A 26,668-nucleotide genomic window follows, 5' to 3' on the forward strand; every position below is an offset into this window, starting at 1 on the left:
AAAAAAAACCACTGATTGACCATTTTTTTTTTAACATGTGACGGGAATCACGCATATATTTTTTTGGCCTAAAGCAAAAAATGTGAGTGTAAAATTACTAAGAAACGATTATTTCGCAACATTTTAAAGAGAACTTCGTAAAAAAAGTAAGTGCATCGAACCTTACTTAATATTAAGCCGTGCTTATAAGAATGACATGTAGTACATTATACCAGCGCTTTCTTATTTCGAACAACTCTTAAAGCGCTTGAAGTCAAGCTGAAGTGATAAAATAGGTTGTCTCTTTTAGATTTTGTTATATGACTCAGAAGATCCTGCATCTGCTTTAATGTAACTCTGATCGTACTTAAAATAAGAAATTTTGTTTTATTTTGATTATTTGTCCAGATAAGCTTCTTTGATTCCTATTAGTACTGTTTTTATGAGGGAATACTTGCGCATTTAAAGCTCCTATATCAGCTACGAAGGCTGTGCGAAATGTGTGAAGCTTTATTCTTGTGGGAGTGGTTTTTTCCTTCGGATAAGTATGGACAACCTAGGGTAAAATTGGATGAGTTTCCCAAACATGGGTTCCCGATAACTAGTAACTGACATCATCTCCTGCGCAGGTAAATTGGGACTATTTAAGACAAAATTAGCCAAAGCTGTGTCAACCCATCCCTTTTATAACAGACATGTTAATGATGTTAAACCCAAATATCTGTTACACTGTCCGTCAATGGTATACGATCCTATAGATTTTCTTAAAAGTTTCAAGCTCCACAGATTCAAACAAATTTGAAAAAATAAATTTTTGTACGTGCACTGAAATCATCTAAAATATCCAAAACAACGTATATTTTTCCCACTGTTTTTCTGCCTAAGTAGATTTTCAAGGGCTTATGGAAGACGCAATAATTAACGCATTTTTACCGCTCGATTTGAGTTTAAGAAGGCGCTCTTCTTGTATCTTTGAAGATTGTTGAGATAAGAACATAATAAAAGTGATTTCAGTAAAAAACAAGCGCATCCAGCTTTCGCCTAGACGTTCTTATAAAAAAATGTAACAAAAGAAAAAAAATCACGAAATAAATTCCATATTTATATTTAGTAAAAACAATTTTCTTTATTTTATAAAGGCAGGAAAAAAATAGTCAACAAAACAAAAATTCCACTTACGACAGCTTCTTAAAAATTATTGATGTTTTTATCATGAAATTGTTCTTGTTACTTCCTATAAAAACGCGCGAATAATTAAAACTTGTTTACTGAAATAGACAACACGCAATGTTAATTGCCCGTAACTTTACCCGTGCACCTATTTATAGCAATAAAACTGGAACAATAAAAGCTAACTAACTACAAACGCTTTTAGGCGCGAATTTTCTTACTTACCAGAACATAAATAAATTCGCTACTTTTTATGAGGGTAAAATGTGGCCACGCTGATTTTGTGCTCTTTGGTTGATTTTAAGTCAGGGTTTTCTCTGAGAGATTAGTTTATGTTTATTGATCGATTTGAATTCGTGATTCGCTCTGACACATTCTTTTGCGTCTAAGTTTTCGTGTGAGAGAAAAAAAAGTGATATCTTCGAAGAAAGATTAGAATGGGAAGCTTAAAATAAATATGAGGTTTAAAATAGCATATCGCAAAAGATCAAAGAGTTTAAAGGGAAAGTCCGGTAAATTTTTAAAATTTTTAAAATCACAATCTTACATGTGTGCATAACAGCCAATAAAATTTTTTCAGCTACAAGGTTCTAAAAGTCAAGAAAAAAGCAATTTTGTCTAATATTATTTCTACTTTCACTTGATGATATTTTTCCACAACGAGTAGTCTGAACACTAATATTCTTCTGACGTCATTCGTAACAACAACAATATTCGGTGTGTTACTTTCCTGCAGTAGTAAACTTATCTTGAAGTAGTTATGTCATCTTCCTCTTCTGATGTAAGCGATGTTGAATTTAATGAAGATGAAGAATTTGGTTTTTCTCCTTTCATGTTCGAACCGGAACGGAGTCAAAGTGAAGTAGCTACACAGGGGCGGATTCACACATTAGCGAATTCGGCACTCGCCTAAGGAGAAATTTAGCCTCCCCGCGTCTTCTAGAATCGTTACAAATATGTTCCGTTTTCACTTCGCTTTTTTATATTATGTTGTAGCAGTATCTCCTTCACGGTGCTTTGCCGAGCCTGTAAGATTTTTCCTAGTGCTACGGTACCGGTTTATTATTTTGTCCTATTTCATATTTCAGCCCTTTTCCAATTGACTCCATAGGCTATCGTAAAATCGGTAAAGTCGGCGAGAAGCACATCTCGCCGACTATGGAGTGCTTTTCGCCGACTTTAGGTAAATTTACGGCCGACAGAAAGTCCACCTTGCAAGGACAATTGTTTATTTTAACCGTTGACCGTAGCATATGACAATCTCGGCAAGATAGGCTAAGATTTCCCTATTTCAATATGTATTTTCTTTTTAAAACACAATTTTTCACAATGCTACAAATGATAAATCTAAATAGAATAGGACAATCATTATTCAAATGAAAATAACACATTTTTTATAGCAATAAAAGACAAATAAGAGACAAATTCGCTTAAAAACGATACAAAGTAAATGTGTAACAAACGTAAATAAAAATTAGTATAAATGCTAAACTAAATACAATGTACAAAGTATTACAAAGCCAAATTATGAGCAATACTGCGTAGGTATTCCATGATACGACGATTGGGTGTAGTCATCTACGATATGCAAAATTCTGGCGTTATTGCCAACATATCGTCTTCGTCGAGGTGGAGCAGGATGTCCTCAAAGATGTAGAAGCATCGAAACACGAACAATAGCCACATCTCCTATTTGTATAATAGGCAATATCATCACTTAAACGGCTGTTAGGACGTGTACAAAAAATCAAAAAAGAAAATTAAAGATCAGATGTCAATTTTTTTCTTTTTTTTGGGGGGGAGGGGGGACAATTCACCAGGGAGAGGGGGGGGGGGCAATTCTCCGAGGGGCAATTCTCCGGATACCAATGCGTAGAGTCTCTGTAAGAAGCACGCGAAAAAGAAGAAACATTACTGGAAAACATTTATTCCCTGTGTCGCCTGTGATGCAGGACAAAAGCAGTTTGGCAGAAAAGCAGGCTTAACTCGATGACTACGCTTTCAGGTACATCTGTTTACTTTTAATTCCATTGATCTTTTACAGTAAGATACACAATTGCTTTCTATTGCTGTGCTAGCAAGTGTAGTATAAAACTGTTTATAATTTCACTTTTAATAAATTAGAAAAAGCTTTGTTTCAATTTTAAAAGAGTTTTATGTTATGTTGTCTTGGGTTTTTTTATTTTATGCGGGCTTACACGTACAGTTTTCTTGTAAAAGAAATCTTTCGAAAAAAAAATTGCAAGCTTTTTACACTATATTAATTTTTATTGCGAAATGTTTGTAATCACTTGAGTCATGGTGTAACTCAGGTGCCCTGGGTCAATCTAATACAAAAAAAAAAGTGAAAAATCTGCACTTTTTTTATTATTCACTGGAAATATTACTTCAAATAAAACTTTTTTTACATTTCTTTTTTTTCCTCTGCTGTTGGCGTATATGGTGCCTGTCTGTTGCAAAATCTACGCGCTGCATCGAATTTTGTTTGTAAAATGATGTATCTTCGTTTAGAAGATACAAAACGTCTAACGCAAAGTACGCCATGTGATATAGTCAGGATGTCGGCATCCTTTAAAAAAATTTTTAGAAGAAAAATCTTTTACCAACATAGTTAGTAAAGAAATCGCCTTTCGAAAGGTTTTCAAAACAGGTGGTAAATGCTTTTGAAAAGTTTTAAAATATTTCGAAATGCTCCTTTCACTTTCTTTCGAAAGATTTCTTTAACAAGAAAATTGTACACACGTACAATTTTCTTGTCCGCCTTAAGTAACAATACGTTTTATAACATCACAATAAATCGAATAGCTAGCCAGCTACCTTTTGTAGCTAGTAAAGGTGTTATGTATATAACAATTTGTTGACTTCGTAACAACTTTGTATATTCACTTTTGTAGATTCAAAGCTTCTGGCAGTAGACACTTTCCAAACGATTTTTTAACATGTCACAAGGCCAAGAAGGAGAACACTAGTTTTGGGAGGAAGACTTTGACAAGACTTTATGATGTTTTGGTGTAAAATCTCGAGCCTCGTATCGAAATAATTCCTGGAAATGTTGCTAATTATATACAATTCGAATAAGAAAAAGGCATGGCTTTATTTAATGGGTGAAATGGCAATGTTTTTAACATTTGCACTAAAGAAGTTGTAATGCTGATAGACGTGAAAACTGTTTGTGATTCTACCAACATGGCAAACATGACTTAGTATATATAATACTTATCACAACCCTATCCAGATGGACACAAAAACGTGTAATAATGTAGTTAACGATATTTGTTCTTAAATGATTTTTTTTGTTAAAAATTTCAACTATTTATAGTAATTATTGCATAACAGCTAAAAGGTATTTTGAAGTTTGATTCAACACTTTAAGAGTCCGAGCCAGAAATGGTGACCGAAAAAAAAGTGTTTTTCTTGCTATTAGGCTAATAGGGCTAAATGTTTTTTGACTGAATGTTGTTCTAAATCAGTTTTCATTCTTTCGCTTTTGTAGGTTTCTGTGTTGTAAAGGTGTTTTTACTTATCTACATAATCTTGCCATTTTTAATTTATTGTATTTATCTGCTGCTGTTTATGTTGTTGTTGCTATGATATAATAATACAAATAAAGTCTACTTACATATGCATTTTTGTGTTGTTGTTTTTTTCTTTTTTTTCTTTCAGGCCTTCTTTTTCATGCTATTAAATATTTTGCATAGAATAACATGAAAATTTTTTATTAGCAATGTATACATTATTGAATTACAAGAATTATATACCTTATCGGGGGAAAAAAAGTCGGGGAAAAGTGACTAAATTTTTTGAAAGTGACTTAATTTTTTTCCCGACCAAAAATTCCCTTGATTATTTTTTACCCGACTAGTACTTTTACCCGAGTTTTTATACCCGACTGAGAATTTTTGTACTTATTCTCGTAGTTGTTTTAGTATAAAAAACATACATGGAAAAATAAATAAAAATTGATTCAAATTTCCTTGTGAGGTTTTCTACAGAAATATTAAAATATAGTCGGGGAAAAATGACTTATTTTTCAAAAGTGACTTAATTTTTCCCCGACTAAATTTTAACACGACAAAATTTTTCCCCGTCTTTTTTACGGAATCTAGTTTCCGAAAATTTATAGTCTCAAAAGCTATTATATTCACCCACAATTTGCTAAAAAAATTTTTGAATGTGGAAGAAAGAAGAAGTTTTGCTGGCTAGCTAATTTTAGCCCTAATCCTTCTGATAATATTATTTGGCTTTCATAAAGAATTTTATGATTGTTTTTTTTTTCAAATAACATGTAAGAAATGGACCTGTAGAGGTCCTGTCTGCTGTATTTTAGAGTGCTAAAATAGGTTAATAAGCTAAAGATTCTGGGGCGAAGCCCCAGATCCAACTTGGGGGCCTTACAGCAGGGTTCTAGGGGGGCGCTGGGCTGGGCTACGCGCGTGGGCTTCGCTTCGCAATTCCGGCTGAGGAGAAAAAAATCCTGTATCTGCCCTTGACGTTGGTGCTAAAAACTGCAATGTTGAAGCTGGAAATCGTGTTGGAAATGTTGCGTGGTGCCAGTGCAGAAAGTGTAAAAGTATGGTCACTGAAACGGAAAGTTTATGTTGTCGTGATAATAATGATATACCAGACGGTCATTTTCAAGGTTTCTGTTGATTAAAATATCTTCTTATCGTGTATTTTACTTCCTTGTTTGCTACAGCAATCACTTTCTGTTCAGTCACGACAAAGTTTTAGAAAGCTAAACGTTGTTTATTTACACACAGGGGTATGCCTTTTTAAAGATCTTTTTTCTTTTTTCGCTTAGGTCATACGTGTGTTACAAATTCTGATGAATTCAAAATGGTTTGTTTGCTTGAAGCCGTGCTACGGACAGCACTAGTTGGTATTCACAACATGAGCGGGATTCGTCATGAACTTTGCGACAGATCATATCGGTTTGCTACTTATAAATAATATAAGATGGGTGTATGGAAGACTTGGCATAGGTTATCGAAAGCATATACCATCGTGTTGTGTGAGTAATCCGTAATGAATACCCGCAGCCTGATGGGGTATACGTGCCATACACAGAATCAGGAATGGATTTGGACAAATAAAATATATAAGAACATGTATAATTGTAAAGATGATGAATGAAATTTTTACAATATATGTTTTTAAAATACAACAAATGTCCCCCGGAATTGTAAAATAAGCGTTTCTTGATGTAATGCTAAATATCATTTAAAAACCAGTTGGTTTCTTTTAGGTAAATCTTGAACGCATAATCGAGACAACAACTTCCTTCCCAGGGTTTATTTTTAATACAATATTTCTGGGTGTTTCAGGCAACTTAAAAAATTAGGAGCTTTGATTTTTTGAACCAAATCAAACACTTCCTTCATCAAGTCCTCTTGGTATTTCTTTTCTTTCGGATCCATTACTTTTTTTGCCACCCACTTCTTCGTAACTTTGGTGAAAGAAACTTTGAACTTCAACCTCCCATCGGATGTAGTGGCTTGTTGTCGTTATACACCCGAGTTGTGGTCAAGCACAGCTAGTTGCGTCCTAGCAACCATCCCAGCGTACGAGAATGCTAAGCGTTTAGGACAGTACTTATTCACCAGGGAATGGTAAACCTTGAGCTGTCCAGTGTGCTTGAAATCAGCTACGTATTTTAAATCGTTTAGTAGCTGTTTTTCATTAACAATTTTCTCCAGGGCGATGTAAGCAGGGTTTTCTTCGGTTAACCACTTCTTCTGAGCTTGTTGTAGCAGGGTAAGTTCTTTATGAGCACACTCATGATATAGCGTATTATTTACACAATAATGTACCCCACGAATATGACAGTAAACTTTGCCACTTTTCTTTCAATAATATCGGATCTCCTTCGCAAATCGAACAAGCCCACAAGAAGTGGTTTATGATAGACTTTATCCAGTAATTCAAGTCACGACAGCTCTTTTTTTGCAGCTTTCAAAATCTTTTTTTTGATATTTTCATCATGTGTCACACATCAGACTGGTGCGATATATGTTCATGATCGGTGCGCATTAACTTTGCAACCGTTATAAACAGACAGACAGAATACGGTGAGTATTAAATAGTTAATAGGCTAGCCTGCGGGAAAAGCGGGATTCACTAATTCTCCTACATCGGTATTTCGTACATTTTGTTAAAATAAGGTAAAAATATATCGCACTTGTTTTTTGCACCTTGAAAATATCGTGCGTAGTGACCACGACCCGATATTGGCCGGAAGACAGAAGAATGTAGATAGCCGTGACACCCGAGGTAGAAATGCCAGAATAAACCACTAAGCGTTGAACAGGAAGTGGAGCACTTAATGCAGGTAAACCATGCCACACATCTAGTAAAGCGCTCAAAGCGATACAACGTTTTGGGTGTAATATACCATTCACAAAATTAACATTCTGGCAACTTTAGCGGAAATAAAAACATAGGTTGCAGCCTGTCATTATAACCTGCAATACTAAAAACATAATATATAATGATTAAAGCTACAACTTGCTACATTCCTCTCATATATGTAGCCTTGTTGCCCACTGTGACTGCTCACTTCTGTTATATTAGCCATGTGATGACAACTAGAAAACGTTAGTTTTTTTTGTTTCCTTGGAGATACAATTAGTCAGTCTGGGGGTGCTATGATGCAGTTACTGCCAAAATTTGATCAGCTTGGAAGAATTTTAGAGTGTTGTTTCCCTTCCTAAAAACCTAGAAGACTGTCATTAAAGATGTGTGGGCACATGTATAATGCTTGCATTAGAAGTCTTTTGTTATATGCAAGTGAAACTTGGCCGATCAATGTTAAGGATATTAGCCGCGTTACAAGAAATGACAATCCATGTTGAGGTGGATTGCATCTGTTAAGTTCTCTGACAGAGTTTCCACAGTGGAGCTACACAGTCGCCTTGGTTTAAAGTCAATTGGTGAGGTTGTGCAGACCCGCCGCCTCCTATGGTACGGCCATGTTTAGAGGTTTGACAATAATTGTTGGGCAAAGAAAATTTCGGAATTTGATGTTCCAGAAAAATTCCTGAAAGGACGACCCCGTAAACGATGGCTTGAAAACTTTCAACGCGATAGGAAATCCAAAAACCTCACTGATGATGTTTCCCAAAGCCGTCTGACTTGCAGAAATGCAATACAACCCGGCCGTAGACATGAGTGACGTTCTAGCTTTATCAATGGGGAAAACGAACGATAAACCTGGAGTAAGTAAGAGCAAAGGTGACCGCGTTGAGCAAATGTTAAGAAAACATTAGAGAGTTAGCTAGCTGTATATTTAATGAAACCATGTAAGAGATTATTTAACACTTTATCACAGATAACACAGCTTCTAATTTCCTCATTGCGTATCTTTAATATAGTATGCCAAACCAAATCCAATTTGTTGGAACCTTGCCCCTAAGTTTTGGACTTTGGACTGACAAAGGCAAAGATTTGATTATTGCGGTTCGTGACAACAGTTCTTCCATTTCTATTTACATTTTCATGGATCTCTTCTGCTTGCTGGTAGGCTACAAAAGTTCTACTTTAGCGAAGGCCGATGTAAAGTTCTACTTTAGCGAAGGGCGAGGTAAAGTTCTACTTTGGTGAAGGCCGAGTAATTAAAGTCGAAAATGCGCGACCTGCACAATGTTTGCATTGTGGGACAATTCCCTCCGCCAAGTGGAATGGTCCGAAATATGATCTTTGAAATTTCGCCCTTTTTCTCAATATATTATTTCCATGGTTGTGACCTGACTGACTGATAAATTCGTGACGTTACGACAGTCAAAATAGAAGAAGAAGGAGATGTATAAAGAGAAGGCTATCAGTTTTAATAAGATTTCGAATGTAACCATCGGATTTTTAGTCGCTAACGTAACAGCCATTTAACCCTATTTGGTTCCGATTGGGTGCATAAAGTTCCACCATCCGAATATGGATTTTAATATCTCGAAATACTTAAAAAAATTAGTTTCAATTTTTTTTGCTATTACTATTTTTACAGTTAGCATTTTTTTTCTTTTTAGACTCAAACTATGGGTTACATTATGAGTTATTAGACATTACTTAAAACCACTATTGTAAACCCACTATAATGGAAAATGCGAGAAAATCCAATTCAATAATGTACGTATGATAATACAACGTTTTAGCTATGTTTTTAACTTTTTTAGCTATGTTTAGACACGTTTACTCCGACTTTTACGATTTTAATCCGTTTTATTCGGAAAACATCACTTATCCGGCTTAATTGTTTTTACCCGATAATTTACTTGTTGATAGCGTTAAGCATACTAAATTTGTATTAAATTTTATCTCATTGGTAGTGGCCTAATAAATGTTCCTATTTAGTTCAAGTCTATTGTACTAACGGACACATAAGATGTTGCTAGATGTCAAGCAAGTCACACGTGACTAATTTTTACATTTTTCAGTATTGCAAAGATTTTATAATGCCAAAAATTTTTAAGATGTTGCAAGAAACCTTTCTTAAAAACCAGTAAAATCAGTCTTATTTTATTACCTAATTGCATCTGATGTGAAATGTAAACAAACAAAAAATGAAAGCTATTTTTTCAGTTGCTATTCTCAAGTCACCAAAGAATAAAAACCCCATATGATTAGTTCAATTTAGAATAATTGTTTATGTGAATTGAAATTAAAAAATGGTTCTGAGTAAGTCTCTTTTTTATTTGCTATTGAAATCTGCATTGTTGTTGTTGTTTTTTTATTTCACGTTTTCATGTTACCATTTTACTACTGACGTTCCAAACCGGGAAGTATGGCTCCATGCAAAGCCCTGTTGAAAAAAATCAATCAAAGCCAATCAAAGCACTTGATATTTTTATACTAACTGATTTTTTATATCAGTCAGGTAATATAGGATCGCATATTAAATTCAATATTTGACTTTTGTTAAGTTATCTGTTAATCACAGAAATCTAGATAAAATGTGTTTTTTACAAAAGATTTTGGTATACTGAGCTTATCCATTTTGTGGACACAGAGGAAACGACCAATCAACGGATATACGCGTTCAACGATTGTTTATTATAAAAATCTTGAAGTGCTTTTTGTGTCATGCTTAGATTATCCGGGATTGTATTTCCACTAGCTTTCTTTCTCTATTTAATGTGTGCAATAGTGTCTGTACGTTACAGCTATATTTGCTCATACATTTTTAAAAAAAAGAAATTCCCTTTTTTAAGTCGTGATACTTGTCGTGTTTTTAATTAATTTGGGTGTGTTTTACAGCAATTTTAAATGCGTGGTTAAAACAATCTAAAAATTAATGTAAGCATTAATGATATAATGACTAAGTATAATAGTTATACTAATGTTTTGAATTCGTGACGTACATAACTATGTGAGTCAGTGCAATACTTAGTACAAGACTTTAAGATAAGTTTTATTTAAGCTGGATTGACTGGACCAGACATACAACAAAAAACGTCATTATTTTAAAACAAATTTGTTGATGTCCTCATCGATATCCAGTGTGGCTTTTTTTTTAAATAAAATAACTTCGTTTACTCCTATTTAATAGTTACCATGGTATCTAAATAGAAACATGATCGAAAGATAAGCATTTTATGCATTATATAGAGACTGGAAATGCTACCAAAGGGCAGTGTGTTGATGTAGTTGTTGAAAGAGGAAGGGCAGGAATAAAAACAAACATGGAATGTATCTTCACCTTGTACTGTTTCATAAAAAGAAAACTTTGTCGAGAACGAAAAGTAAAGATACATCAAGAAGTACAGGAATGTGAAAGTGAATTAGTTCTAACAACGAAATGCATGCCTACTTATGTGGTTGAAACAGAGGAAAACGGTAGTAAAGTTATCCTGCTAACATCGAAAAAGAAGCCTCGAACTATTTCTCAATTACAAATTGTTGACGCTGTATGTCTTACTATTCCAGACTAATGGTGGTAGGTTGGCCCGTCCTGACATAAACGCTGTATCCATAAAATGTATTATGTTTTATGTAGTGTTTTTAATACTATATTTTGATTTATGAGCTTGTAGTTCGACATAATAACTTTTACACTGACGTACGAAAAAAGGTATCGCTAAGGCGTACTAGTGCACAAACTAAACGTTATTATATTTTATTGTTTGTCATATATTATAGGACGCTTTACTTGTAAAAAGTTTTCCAGCAAAAATAGAAATATAAAATTCTTCTTATTTTATTCAAGTCTGGTCCTGATGCCAATGCATGTGCCATCACAGCCAATTTTGATGTGGAAGTACAAATAAGGAAGGAAAAAAAACTGTGCTGTTTTAAAACAATAATAATAATAACTTCCATTGGTTTTATTCACCATTAAGTCCTGGATATTAAGATAACGTCATATTTATGCAGCTTTCCTTCTAAAACCATAGCAACGTAGTTAACCTGGCGTAATATCTGTGGTCTGGACATGAAATTATGCGTAATAACTTGTAAATAAAATCCTTTTTATAATTTTTTAAAAACGTTTTTAAATAAAACTTTTTAGGGTATATTTACACAGCCACATTTATTATAATTCTCAGGTTTTTCTGCATTCGATTGGTAAAGTATTGCAGTGAAACAAATGCATAATGACATGTGATTAACTACCAAGCAAATCATGGCGGACATCATAAAAAGTTAATAAATGCTTTTTTGGATAGGATTGATGTATTAGTTTGCTATTGTTAAACAGTTGTCTAGTTAACACGTTTTAGTGCTTGCACAGTTTGCACAGCTAAGACGAAGGTTTAAACCACTAAAAAACTAAAAAAGCCAGTCTGAATGACAACTTGAAATAATTATTATAATTAGCCGGGTGACCCAGCGTCGAAACGTCGAGTTAAACTGTTCGCGAAATACCTAGATGTTGACGGGAGCTTACTCTAAGACTATGTAGCATAAATAAAATCAGAACTAATTAAAACGAAACATGACAAACAACCTCCAAAAGGACTCAAAAAGCACTACAGCAAACAACATTACAACTGCTTGTAGGCGATTACAGAAGATTTCCCTGAAACATGTCCTGGCATATGACGAAAATGTTGCAAAGATAATCTAATGATGCATGAGATTCTTCGCCTATGTTTCCAAAGACAAATTATTGTTGACAAAAAAATTCAAAATTGTGTAATAGACATGGAATTCCTAAGCTCCTTAAATAGCTAGATTTTACAAAAGAAAACTTCTTATGTATGGGCAGTTATAACACATATATTACAGTGTTATAACACAGTACTAACTTCTCATCTTTTCTCAAACAATTTTTATTCTAAGGTATAAAAGTGTTGTATGTATTGTACTAGTTGACAGGGATAAAAGATAACAAAGATTAGCATTGACCCTTCGATGCACAAAGATTTTTTAATGTATAGGATCTCTCAATTTTGATCAGTGGTAAAGGAAATATAGGAGTATGAATATTTTGCTGATGTCATCAAAAACCTACAAATATACAAATACACTTGTTTAGCAATTCAATAACTAATTGCTCCTATCGTGTCGAGATTGAAACTGGTGATCATAAAAATGTATAGGATCATGTGTTTTTGTCGAACTCTTACAGAGATATTGGGATTTAATGGTTTTTGATGTCGTCATCAACCCATCTGTTTTGAAACGGGTGGGTTGACCCAGGTTGGAGAAATTGTCCTGGTTTTGGTATCAGGTGTTCCCTAGTTACCAAGGCGGGAGATGACCTCAATTATTTTCTCCGTTTCCAAGTTATTTAGCCTAAACTTAAAAGAACAATGAAATGGGTTCACTAATCTTTACTCAATTTTGGTATAATGCCAAAATTTGGTAAATAACATTTACAAAACATTTTTATAGTTGATGTTTTATTGATTTTGTGAGAGAAAATTACAAAAAAATGTAACCGACTTAGCAAAAGTCACAGACAGAGACATTAAAACTTCATATTATTATGAGAGATGTAAGTTACCAGGTGGTAGCGAAGGGAGTATCAAAGAGATTGCAAAGGACATACGAATAAAACACTTACCAGGATTAAAGGGAAATGCAATCTATCTGCGTTATTTCTGATCCTACTGACGTCACAATATAGGTTTCTTTATCTGGATCATTCTAAAAATGTCGAATTAAACAGGTGCACAAGGTTTAATGGCATGAGAAATGATAATTCTGGAAAGACAGGTTTGTTTTCTTTTTCATTGCATTTTATCGACAAGTCTGTTAAGAAGGCCATCGCATTAGTAACATGTGAGAAATTTAAGCATATCTAAAAATAGGTAAAATGATTTAATTTTTAATCAAAACAGAGTTTGTATTTAAGGTTCTGCCAAGTTTTATTACCTTTTATTATCCTAAGCGTGGGATATAGTGTTTTTAATTATTTAAATTCGTTAAATTCATTTACTTATGATTAAATGGTATGTAAGAGTTACTATGGTATTCAACATGTTGTTCATAGTTTGTTTTATATAATTCAAAACTCACGTCGTAGCTAATTGAAAGATTAGTTGTGTTTAATCAAACTATATATAATCTATATATAGATTATATGGAGTTGTAGGCTATATATAATCCATTATATTTAAAATTATTTAGATTTATATGTTCTGATCATAGTATTAGTTTTATCTTTTGTCTGTTAATTTTACGTTTTCTAACAACTGAAACCTCTAAAAATGAAGACATAAATGTCGAGAGAAATTCCCCTCCATCATTCAATTTTAAAAAGTGGCCTTGGCAGCTGACTGGTGTTATTTACATGTGATCTTACCAAACTCTGTTCAAACATGATAGGAGAGTGAGTATTATCTGTAGAATATGTATATTTCTTTTGTTTTGATTTTGCTAAGTTCTTGGTTTAAAATTGACGAAAGCAACATGTGGACGATGTAGTATTGGTTTGGACACATATTAATCAACACATATCGTCATACATTTGACTATAAAAACTTAAAATCTCCCTTATAATAATAAATGACGGATATCTCCGTAAACAATTGGGTCTAGTCAAGATAACAATATTCACTAGACATTGTATCATTACAATACAATTCTAAGAAATATAAGAATTAAATTACTTAAAATTAATTAAAGTACTTTACACCCGCTTAGAAATCTGATTGAATTACTACGTGATCAAATGTAGTGATGTTTGATGAGTGGTATTTATGACAAGCGCACAATTAAAAAACGTGAGTAACGAATCAGTGTGTAGTGATTATCAAAAGAGTAAAGAAGAAAAGAAAAATGGAATGCATTTTTAACTATTCATGTTTTATTAGAACAATACTCTGTCGTAAACGAAAAGCAGAGATACATCAAGAAGTACAGGAATGCGATAGTGAGTTGGTTTTAACAAGTCAACGAATGCCTGACTATGCCCATACTAGAGCTGAAAACGGTAGTAAAGTTATCCTGTTGAGATTGGAAAAGAAACGTTGCATTAATAAAAAATCGTGAATATTTTTTACCAGACTTTGAAAGTGTTGACAAGAACAGAAGTTGCTTAAACATAACATTGATTTTTTTTATTTATATTTGTAAATACTACTACTATATATCTAGTTTAAATAATTTGTTTTTATTTAAAACGTTTCACCAAACTTTTTGTACGACAGTACTTTTTAGTAAAATAGATAACACCTTTTCATACCAATTTTCTTAAACCATATAAAGAGTTTTTTTTCTCTTAATATGTTTAATCAGATTGCTATAAAAATGTATTTCCTCAACTGTTTTTTTATACGGATAATCTTTGCTCGGGAAGTATTGAAAGGGACAAAAGCTGTATATGTTTTTGCATTAACAATAATAAATCAAATAGTCCTTTTCGTCATCATCACACTTATGTTTTGTTTCAGTCATAAAGTAAATTATTGCATACGTCATAATTGTATACCCGTTTTCTTTTATTTTCTAGAAGGATTAAAGAAAGCCATAACAACTTAAGTAGCATATAATAATGTGCCTAGGTCGACAATGTATGGAATGATTTATAATTACTTCTCATTGTGAATAAAGGCCTTTTTATAAGGAAGTGATTACTCATCTTTTTAATTAAATAACATATTTAAATCCCATTTTCACCGTTTCATCCAGTCACAACTCTTCAACAAGAGTCCGCAAGACAGCACGGCCGTAATACCATCTACCATAGATAACGCGTAATCACTCATAATTAAAAGATAGAAATATATGCTCATGTAAAAGAGGATTAAGTAGACCTTTTTATTAACAGCGACGCTATTTTTAATTTACCAGTTTCGCAATGCATTTCCGGACTGCTGGGGTATTTGCAGTTAGTGTAAACAGAGGAATTTGTCGTATTAGAAATATGGCGTATTAGAAAAGCTAATTTAGTTAAGAAGACAAAGTATTATTCCTGAGTTTTAGAAATTCAACGAATAGAAATCTTGACTTTCACCTTCTTGGCACTTAATAGGAATGTTTCATTATATTTTTAGTCAATGGGAATATTCATGGTCTCCTGCGAAGTTTTCTCTCGTCAAGTTCGAGGATTTAGAGGACAAATTTATTTGCACGATCGGTTACGGTTAATCTTGGCGGCGGGGCAACTCTAAGCAACTTCTTATTATGGCAGACAAAGGCTGCTCTAAACTTTGGATAGTGGAAGAACTAAAGATATATAAGCCTAAAAGTTTTCAGAAAAGTTTGGTTCCTTTAAAAAACCTGTGTAGCTACATTTACTCTATTATCCTGCCTCTCTGTTCTTGCTCCTTCTCCCGCCTTTTTTGCCACTTTGAAAAAATATTCCTTCCTCTCCCATTGTTCCAGATGCAGGATTCCTGTATATTTCTAAAAGTTTGTTCCGTGCGTAGATTCTCCACTATTTCCACCGTAAAGCATTGATTTGGCTCTTACAACAATTTCGAATGAATAAATATTAATTATTCAGTTGATAGTTTTAAAACATGAGTCGTTTATAGCCTGGACGAGATTTGTATTAAAATTATTTTTGTTTTTATGCTGTTTATGCTTCTTATTTCCAAGCATTTGTTGAAAATAATACTAAACTCGCTTTTTTTCAATATTGAAAAAATAACCCCCTGTCCTGCCTATAACCTGCAATACCTGATTCCTGCCACACCTGCTTTTTTGTAGATTGAAAAAAAAGTAAATACAATATGCTTTGTTACTGTTGAAATTAACATTTCAGGAATGTCTCCTTAGAAAATTTACCTTTATTTGGTGTTTTAGAGTCATCTGATCTTTTCATTAAAATCTTTTATAAAATGGTGAAAAATGTTTTTTCTTCTATGTAAATAGTTGCCATATCTTGAATGAAGGAACAAGAAGCGTTAGAAGTAAAAGTACAGAACTCCATCCAAGCGAAGCATGCAAATGAGCCGTAAGTAAAAAGGAACCTGGCTTTAATCCGGGCAGTTGGCCTTTTTGACTAGGTTGGCTTGGTTAGGCGACCTGGTTCGGTTGGGCAGTCTATAAAATTATGAAAGTTTGTTTATTTTTATGAAGTGTCTAATGGTGACTTTGAATTACAACATGTTTTTAAAAATATAATCTATCAAACGCTGAAAATTAATTTTTGTCAAAATTATCAATTATGAATTTACTTATGATACCAGCAATTTGAACTCTTAATTTTAAAGTAGGTCAGGATATTTGGCCCGTAGGTCAAAAGTCTAGGTTCAATAGACTTTACACAGACAGAATAACAAAGATTTTTGCGACTTCTGGATTAAAACCCCATACGATAGTTCAGACGTCTTTTTCCTTTCTTTAGCTACAATATGTTTTTTCTAAGCCTTTATCGTATCTAAATTCACGAGATACATCTTCAAAACATCTTCCCATCAGTATATGCAACCACAATGTTCAACAATTTTCGCTTGTTATAAACAACATGAACATCTTTTTATTGAGTTTCATACTAGCAAACGTACTACCATCTATGCAACAAGTTCTACGCAAAGACTAGAAAGTTTCTTTGTTACAACCAGCTGACTGCAACAGTGTGTGGATGATCCGTTAAAGGCGGGCCAAACAGCCATAGAGACGGCTACTGATTGAAAATTACCGACTTTCATACAGCGTAGTCGAGTAAAGCGCTTGTAGGGACAAATTTTAGCCTGTTTTTGTTTGACTCGATACCCCAGTCCAGTTTCTTGCTCACTTTCTTACAAAGAATTATTTGTGTCATACGGAAAACGGCTTCTGTTGTTTCTTTCCCAATTCTTTGCTTTTTATACTAACGTTTAACTTCTAAATAACGTGATAAAATGGTGCTGCTAGTCCTCTCTATGGCATATTAACTTTATTAAAACGCTTCAAGCAAAACAACTAACAGTTATTAACTTTTACAAAGTTTAAAGTTGGATGATAGTAAATAGCCATTTAGCTATGTGAGTGCAGAAGCGTGAGCGTGGAATGAAGTACTTGAAATTATTGATGACACACTGGTAGATATTAGTACACATCTTTTCCTTAAGATCAACCATCATGGTATGAATTAAATATAGTTAGCTAGCTGGCTGGAAACCACCATGTACAATGTATATAATGTATGGTTGGCTATGACTACCTACAAGGACAACCAAACAAGAATTATAGCTAGCTAGCTAATTGAAGCGAAATAGAAAAAATGGATAATCATACAAGCTGAAAGAATCAACTTATGGATAATCAATATCAAAGACCATTGTCAAATTTGGATGAAAGAGCATTAAAAATCCCACAACAGCAAATATTTAACTCCGCCGATTACATATCTTTATGGTTAAGCATCTCTTGAAATAACTTTAAAAAATTGTGAGTGAATGGGAAGTCATTGGGTGAAAAGCGTATTGGCCATAACATTCACACAGCCATATAGCTGCTATAATTTTGACGACGAGGAATAAAAGACATGTCAGATAATGTATAATGGACCGATCTACATATTGGTATATATTGAGAAATGCTAATGCTAAACTTTTCTAACAGATTCACTGTCAATCTCGTTGGGTTTGAAAATTGAATTTCAAAAGTGCTTCAAATTTTTAAATTTAACTTTAATCTGACTTTTTCGTGGACTTTTTCTGGCTAACTTCCTTCTTGTTTACGAGGAAATGTTTTTTGAGCTAAGAGGTAACCTTTTCCCTCCCACTTTGAGAGAAGTGATTTCAGGTTTACAGGAAGAAATTTCATGATTTTTTTCTTTAGTTTGCAAGTTCACAACAAATTCTTGAGAGTCAGTCATGTGTTTACAAATTATTCGCTGAAATAAATTCTTGTGAATAAGTATAAAGAGAACATTTTCTTACATTCATGTGATTTTGCTATGATTTCTTCCCAGCCTTATCCCATCTCTGTCAGAAAAGTTTGACCTACCATCCCCATTTTAATACTCAATTCTTAACCAATTTATAAGGAAAATATTAAATTTTGGCTAATCTGGCAAGTTTAAAGTTTAAAGTTTACAGTCTTGTATGTTTTTTCATTTGCCGGACTTGTGTATGTTTTACAAAAATTACTTCATGGGTTTTTTATACATCATAAACTAAGATATGTCAAATGTTGTAGAAAATATTTGCATCAATTATTTTTGCTGATGGTGAAGATTTATTAATTTTAGTGAAAAAAAAAATCAGTATTTTCAAATAACAAAAACGTTATTGTAGACAAAAAATGAAAAACTTTGTGGTAAAAATTTTTGTGGATTAAAGTAGATGTAACTAACAGCTAACATAATAATAATAATACAACAAAAGTATTTACAGTACACCATCGTTTTTCCCTGTTCCTGCACTAGCCAGGCTAACTACAGCTAACTGGCTTGTCAGCTAGTTAGCTAGCTAGCTACACTTGCTTTCTTTTTTAGAATTTAGTCGTAGTAACTATTGGGCACAACACTTTTTAAAGATAACAATAAAAACTAGCAATATGGTGCCAACAATAACATTTCTTTCTTGTTTGACACGTTGGACACTTGACTAGGGTAACCATATGACGGATAGCAACAGTTTTTAGTCATTAATAACCTTTAATTTTGTGTCTTTTAGATAGAATACAGTCCATAAACCATTAAAGAATACCCTTCTTTGATTTTAGTGTTATAATGGCAAAGTCGCAAGTTAAATATTCTGCTAATGTTGTTGTTTTCTACTTGTTGCGCTACCTCAAAAAAAACTTTGTCCCTACAAGCGCTTTACTGGTGCCCAGACTGCGCTGTGTGAAATCCGGTAATTGAATCAAGCTTATACTACGTCACAGTAGGAACAAAATAGCAGCAATAAATTTTTGCTTAATACCACTATTACTAATTTTCATATTTCACTCAGTAAAATCATGATATAATTAGGTAATTCCCGTTGATCAAAAATTGCGCAATTTCACGAGAAGTTCTGACGGGAAATTTTTGTGATTTATTTTTGGTGCCACATTTTTACATAAACATCCTTCTGTGCATCTAGAAGTATAAACTTGGCCAGATATTTAAACTAGGCACACACGAGTTTATAAAATGACCTGAGCCAATATTGGAGAAACAGATAGATTGTTGTGGGGCAGAAGAGAAGAGAAAAAAAGCTGATATTCGTAGGTAAAACAACATTTAGGGAGTTGGCTCACCTTTCAAATGTATTCTTAACTATCTATTTACCACGTATTCGTATTTTGTTTGCTGTAGACGTTTTTTAGTGCAGCAGTTTCGTGTTTATAAAAACTATGTATTTACTTTCTCCTAAAACGCATATATAGTAAAGACCAACCGCCATTTTAGGTTTGTTGCTTTACTTTAGGACGTATGTTACTTTAGCTAGTTATATTAATCTTATTTGGTAAAGCTGTTTTATATGTAGCTATAACTGGCTTAGCTAAGTAATGCTCTCCCCAAGCACTAGCTAATTTTACAAATTTTAGCTTAGAAATTATTTAGAAAGTATTTAGAGCTTAACAAGTTTTATGAATAACTTTTTTTATACACAGAATATAACAAATCATGAGTTTGACAAACAGAGATGTAATTGAGTGGTTTAACCCTATTCCTTCTGGGCCTTTTAGGGGCTCCTCAATACCCCGTGTAATTTCTACAATTGTTGTCCGTTGGACTTGAAACTTACCACAAGTGTTGTCCAGGTATTAATAAACAATTTGGTGAAAAAGAAATTTGATGACGTCAGCATTTTTGGTGATGACGTCATCAAATTTGATGACATATAAAAAAAGGCACTAACTTTGAATTTTGTAGAAACACTAAATAGTATAACAATATAAACTCAACACTTCGGCATAATTCAAAGAAAGATTTTTAGGTGTACCTATGAACACATAAAAGGTTCTTAAAAAAAGTTAACCCCCTGATGTTTCTGTCTGATATTTCATGTTGATACATCGTTCCTTATACAACAAACTGACTGATTGTATGTATTAGATGTAAAAGTGGTACTTGGATCCTTCATCATTAAGTGATTTTTAATTTTTACTATTTGTGTATATACCATTTACAGAAACTCTGTTGTATAATAGCACGATAACTTTTCCACTGCTAACTTAAAAGGTATCTGCATTATTTTATCCTCACATGTTTAACGCAATGACCGTATTTGTGCAAATGTTGTACGCTTTTTATATTTTTACATAAAAATTAAGATTTACAACTTATTTGAAAGTCTGTTCTGCAAAATACCCAGATATTTTTTTTCTTTAAATTAATGCTTAATTATAAAGTTGTTTTGTTTTCGTGGTATTTTCGTATGGTTTTTGAAATAATGCATGTTTTGGCAGCATTCTTAGAGTGACAATTTTTAAATCAGTATTTTTAGTAGTTTTTACTATATTTGGTCATTTCCATAATGGCAGAGTTGTGACATCATACTTTAATTGGGTTTAAAAGATATGTAAATTTGAACCCATGTTCGCTGAAAATTTGAAAAAAAGTTTTTTAAACATTAAGACCAAAAGATATGAATTTTTTATGTTATTAAAATAACGTATGTTTTCGCAAATCTTGTCTGTAAATTCACGCTCTTATCACGTGATAATCTATCAGGAAAATTTTGGACACATCCATTAATTTGGTTTTCTAAGCAGTAACTTCTATAAAACACTTTAAGTAATGTTTTATTCGTATTTTTATTAGTTTTAACCATATTTGGTCATTTCCATAATGGCAGAGTGGTGACGTCACATTATAATAATATAATAAAAAATATAAGTGTTTATTAATATCCTCTAAATATTTAAAGTTATCCCCAATTCTAGAACAAAAGATATGAGAATTTCAGCTCAGGCGATTTTGTCGTTATAACGGACGTTTTTAAACCCTGTTTTTTGTGCCATTTTGTTTCCGCTTTTCCTGCAGAAAATTGCAATGCGATTGTTCAAGAAATGCCATCAATTGCATATATTAAAATGGCCATAACTTTGGTTCTACTTAACGTACAGGGGTCATTGACCACTCGTTGGATTTGTCTTAGTCTGTAAAACAATCTTAATTTGGTTTTGTGCTTAATTTAAGACTCAACAAAGTGCCTATAAAATCCTTAAAATTTAATTACTTTAGTTCTGGGGCGAATTTTCACATTCTGTTTAAATTTTCTGAAAGCTAAATAAAAGTTATTTAACATATTTCCGGTTTTTACATAGATTGTATTAAAAGTTTGCAAAAAATCAGGGAAAACCGGATTTTCGGGCAATATCCGAAAAGATCGGGAAATCGGATTATTCACGTGTCCACAACATGGAAAAGGATTTGTACTTGATGGAACAAAGTTGTGTCAGGGGGCGGGGCTTCCTGGATCGAATAGGTTTGAGAAGAAAAATAGCTACGAATAGTTATAAATCATAGTTATTTATTTGTTTTTTTCCCTTTCGATTAAAATTTACTTTATGGATGCTATCAAATAGTTTTTTATTCGCCTTTTTTACGTAATTTAGTGTAAGGTTCCTTGTTGATGCGCTGCAGAAATATTTAAAGCCCTATGGGCTCCTTCTTAAAATTGTAACTAATTCGGGAATGATAGGAGCCGTCTACTCTACTAAGATAATGAGAAAATTAATTATAGTATATAAGATAAGGTTGCTGAGTTATGAGCGTGCCCAAAAGAGGAGGATAAAATCAAAACACATGCATTTATTTATTAATTTGGGTGCTTTATTAATTATAAAAACATGTGTGTCACCAAAAATTGCCTTTGCCACTGCATGATATAAGTTTTGTAACGTTTTATTTAAAAATGTGCCAGATCCCGATGAGGACAAAAATGGAATCAGTGCAAGCTCAGACACATATGTGTTGAACGCTTAAATACTTAAATATTCCCCAGCAGGGATCACCAAAGATTCCATTAGAAGCAGCGATAGAGCATGAACGCTTTCCATTACATGCGTGTGCTACTTTACGAAGAGAAGAAGAGGCTCTGCATGTGGTAGTACGGTGTGATGTTGAACTAGGACATTTAAATTTTGAAAGACGCCCGTACATTGCATATGTAACTTTAATCTTCAAGCCTGCAGGGCATCTTAAAGATACACGTTTGTGTTCACAAGCTTCTCCTTCATGTATTTTCCTGAAAAACAAATTATTTGAATAAAAAGATTAATCGCATAAATAATAGTTGTGTTATTTACCTCAGAAATTAAGTACTTACAGACAGGAATGGTGCACAGATAAATATTTGTAAACACCATGACAAGGATCACCGAACACTCTGTTAGATGCGCCGATGCTGCATGACCTCTTACCATTACAAGCAGCACTAACTTTAGCCAAAGATGACCTTGCCCTGCATGTTGTTGTACTGTGGGAGTTTCCTCCAGGACAGATATTTTTGGAAAGGCGGCCATAGTTAGCGTAAGTTATTCGGATCATAGTGCCACGTGGACATTGAGCGTTGAATGTTTTGTGTTCACATGCAATATCTTGCGGGCGTATTCTTCTAAAATAGGCAGATAACTTCTAAGATACAAATGTTCTCAAATGTTTGTCACAAGAAATTTGATACCGAAACACCACAGAATATGGATTTTTGTCACTGCTACTTACCTGCATATGAAATTGACTTCCAAATACTTAAAGATACCAACGCAGGGGTCACCGAATACTCTATTTGATGCTGAAATTTTGCAAGACTGTTTTCCATTGCAACTTGATCTAACTTTGTTTAGCGAGGAGGATGCTCTGCACGTAGTTGTACGATGCGAGGTTGCAGAATGGCAAATATGTTTTGAAAGACGTCCGTAGTTTGCTGAGGAAACTTCAATCACAGTTTCCAGGGGACATTTGAGACTCAAAGTTCTATGTTCACAAACAGTACCCCTTTTAATCTCTTCATCACAAGCTGTAATTGAAAGCATTATAATGTAATGTTTTTTGAATAACCTTGTTGCACAATTTTCCAAGGCATGCCACTCAAATTCAAGTTAAAAGAGTGACGGGCCAGGATGGAGGGAGGGAAGGTTTCGTACCTGTAATCCATAATTGGGCAATGACGAAAGTCTCAAAAGTAAAAATATTTTTTAAAAGAAACATTTGTACTAACATTTATAATCAAAATTGCAACTGTTAAAAATTAGATGAGCAACAACTAGAGCATTTTTCTGACGAAATGGAAGCAGACTTACACAATGCAACTTGAAAGATGATGAATATAGTGATCAAGCAGATCAAAGTAGCCATCCTAAAAGAAATTCGATCTAAATGTATTTCAATGTTGCAGTTATCTTTTTAGACTCCTTAAAACTGAGAAGGAAGAAAGAAGAGTCAGGTAATGACTGAAATAAAGATGTATACATGCACGTGATTTTTAGAATTTACCTGTGGTTCCTTTAAGTTCCTTTTCCAACTTCAACTTAAGAGGATGACATTTCTTTTATTTCATCTACTATTTTTATAGCAACTATATGAAACCGGAAAATTTTCCTTTCATATTAACCTTAAATTCTAAGATTAAAAAATTGTATAACATTGCAAAAACATGGCCGAAAAGCTAACCAGAAATTCCGGTTCCAAGTACAAATCCGCTTTCAAGTACAATTTCATGTGATTATAATACTTAAGCATATTATTAAAACTTAATTACCTTAGAATACAATGATGTTAAACGGTAAACAACGGACAAATCACCCTGCTTCACCACAAGCTTTGTGATTCCCTAGCCTGTTTTCTTTCTAAATATCGAAATATGGAACCAATAACGTTATGACGTGTTTAATACTTTTAAAGTGCGTAATTCAACTTAATTGGCAAGATATCTCTGGATTATAGTTTCTTCTTTAGTTCTTGACCAAGCAGAAGAGAAAGAAAAACGGGATAACAGCTAAGCGGTAAATACGGATGAACACGGCCCTTTTACAAAGTATGGAGTGTGTGTTGATTAAATAGAAACAGAGTTGTCAATTGTGGTTTCGATTTCGATATCCCGCAATCCTTATCATTGCTTAATGTTGCAAGTTATAAGTTTCCTAAACGTAGTTTGCTTCTGTATTTTGCAAGATTTTTCGTCTTCTTTTATTGTTGAATTCAACTTAACATTTGGACTCAATTAATATCCACCTTCAAACAATCATCAGGAAGTACGAGAATGTCAGTTTGGGCCGCGTAAAAACAAGAAGACTGAATCTTGTGGTAAAAATGACGTTGCAATTTGCAACACTCGGCACGCGTTTAAATAACTAAAGTAATAATAATGTAAGGCACTTTAACTTAAATCTTACATACTGCATTTACAATGAGAACCTTGGCTTCAGTCATCGCTTTACTTTTTACATGTCATGTAGCATCAGGTTATGCACAGCCAATATTATAATTCTATTTGCTTTTCACATGTTCTATTCGTAATCAAAAATAACTACTCTTACAGGTTTAATCCAAAAAGGTACTGCTTGTGAACACAGAACGTTAAGCCGCAGTTGTCCATTTGGGACAACTATTACAGTCCTCTTTTCGAACTACGGACGAATTTCGAAGCATATCTGTCCTAGGGCCAACTAGCATCGAACAACTACTTGCAAAGCACCCTCCTCATTAAATAAAGTTAGAGCAAGTTGCAATTGAAAACAATCATGCAAAATTTAAACATCAAATAGAATATTCGGTGACCCTTGCGTTGGTGTCTTTAAATATCTGACAGTCAATTTTGTATGCAGGTAGGCGTGAAAATAGTAACTGTAGAAGCAGTAGCTAAGCTGCTAGATTTTGTTTAGTAATTGGTATCGTGTCTTATTCCCTTATAAGAACATCACCCCCTCCACACAATGTTGCTTGTGAACATGTTCGATAGCTCAGAACTTCGATATTACGAAAATGATCAAATTTGGTGCTGATTTTTAGGAAGACCAATTCCACCGAGGGATGTTGCTTGTGAACATGGAGTATTAAATGTAAGATGTCCTGCTGGCACCGTAATTCGAATAACCTACGCTAACTATGGTCGTCTTTCTAGAAATACTTGTCCTGGAGTGAACTCCCACAGAACAACAACATGTAGAACGTCCTCATCCCTCTCAAGAGTTGGAGCTGTAATGTAATGGAAAACGGTCTTGTAACGTTGCTGCATCTAACAGAGTGTTCGGTGATTCTTGTCATGGTGTTTTCAAATATTTGATTGCGCGCAACACTTGTGTCTAAGTTTGTAAGATTTAAATACTTTAATTCTTCGAAACTAAACATTACTACTATCCAACTCCAATTTTTGTTTACGCTTTTCTAGGAGACCAACTCCACCACAAAGCATTGCCTGTGAACATAGAACATTGAATCTGAGATGTCCAACTGGTACAGCGATCCGAATAATCTACGCCAACTATGGTCGTCCTTCCAGAATTACTTGTTCCGGAGAAAACTCTCACCGTACGACAACATGCAGGACAAGTTCATATTTGACTAAAGTCAGTGTTGCTTGTAATGGTAAGAGGTCATGCAGCATCGGCGCATCTAACAGAGTGTTCGGGTGGGACCCCGATTATCAGTTTTATACGCGACGGACGCTGGCGGCCGTTATTCTAGTTCAGTTTAATATAATGGGCGTAAAAATCATAGAACAAAAAGCTCACAGAGATACACCTTAATTTTTGAGCAGAATTTTTGTTGGTGTATTTACACCAGTACACCATAGCTAAATCCGCCCCTGTTTCTTTTTTTTTTTGAAAAAAATAACAATGTCAAAAAATATTTTTTTGTGTTTAGATCATTCATAAAAGACGAACAATCTTAAATGAAATAAGACGACATAATAACAAGTTTACTTTCCTACGACTTTGCCGTAAAGCTATATTAGCCAAATTCATAGGCCGGAGGAATGGGCGCTAATGTTTTGCTTGTGTGGAAAAAAATCCATAATGGGGGGGGGAGGGTTGTTGGGCTTCTAAAGTGAAGCAAATGGAGTCAAACACAAAACGTCCAGCTTATATTATGTTATAACGTTATTATAAACATTTAGCTGCATAATCGTATAGTTTAACACTTGGTGAAGACCTTTCCAAATATACTGGAAGGTGTCATTACAAACGTTAGCTAGCTAAAAACTACAACAAAAATGGTTAAGTGGTCTTGTGCATCAGCCTTTTGTTTCAACAACCACACAACTTTGGGTAT

The 26,668-nt window shown here is 33.7% G+C and overlaps 1 protein-coding gene across 1 annotated transcript; it reads right to left on the bottom strand.

The window, feature by feature from the left end:
• Window positions 1-21,954: 21,954 nt before the first annotated feature.
• LOC130635435 (L-rhamnose-binding lectin CSL3-like) lies at window positions 21,955-23,646 on the bottom strand. The gene is made up of 3 exons (XM_057444767.1): window positions 23,120-23,646; window positions 22,725-23,012; window positions 21,955-22,643 (listed from the first exon to the last, which is right to left on the bottom strand). The coding sequence occupies exons 1-3, from the start codon at window positions 23,428-23,430 to the stop codon at window positions 22,355-22,357; spliced, it is 888 nt and encodes a 295-aa protein (XP_057300750.1). The 5' UTR covers window positions 23,431-23,646; the 3' UTR covers window positions 21,955-22,354.
• Window positions 23,647-26,668: the final 3,022 nt, after the last annotated feature.

Source organism: Hydractinia symbiolongicarpus, chromosome 3, assembly GCF_029227915.1.
Source record: "Hydractinia symbiolongicarpus strain clone_291-10 chromosome 3, HSymV2.1, whole genome shotgun sequence".
Classification (NCBI taxonomy): Eukaryota; Metazoa; Cnidaria; class Hydrozoa; order Anthoathecata; family Hydractiniidae; genus Hydractinia; species Hydractinia symbiolongicarpus.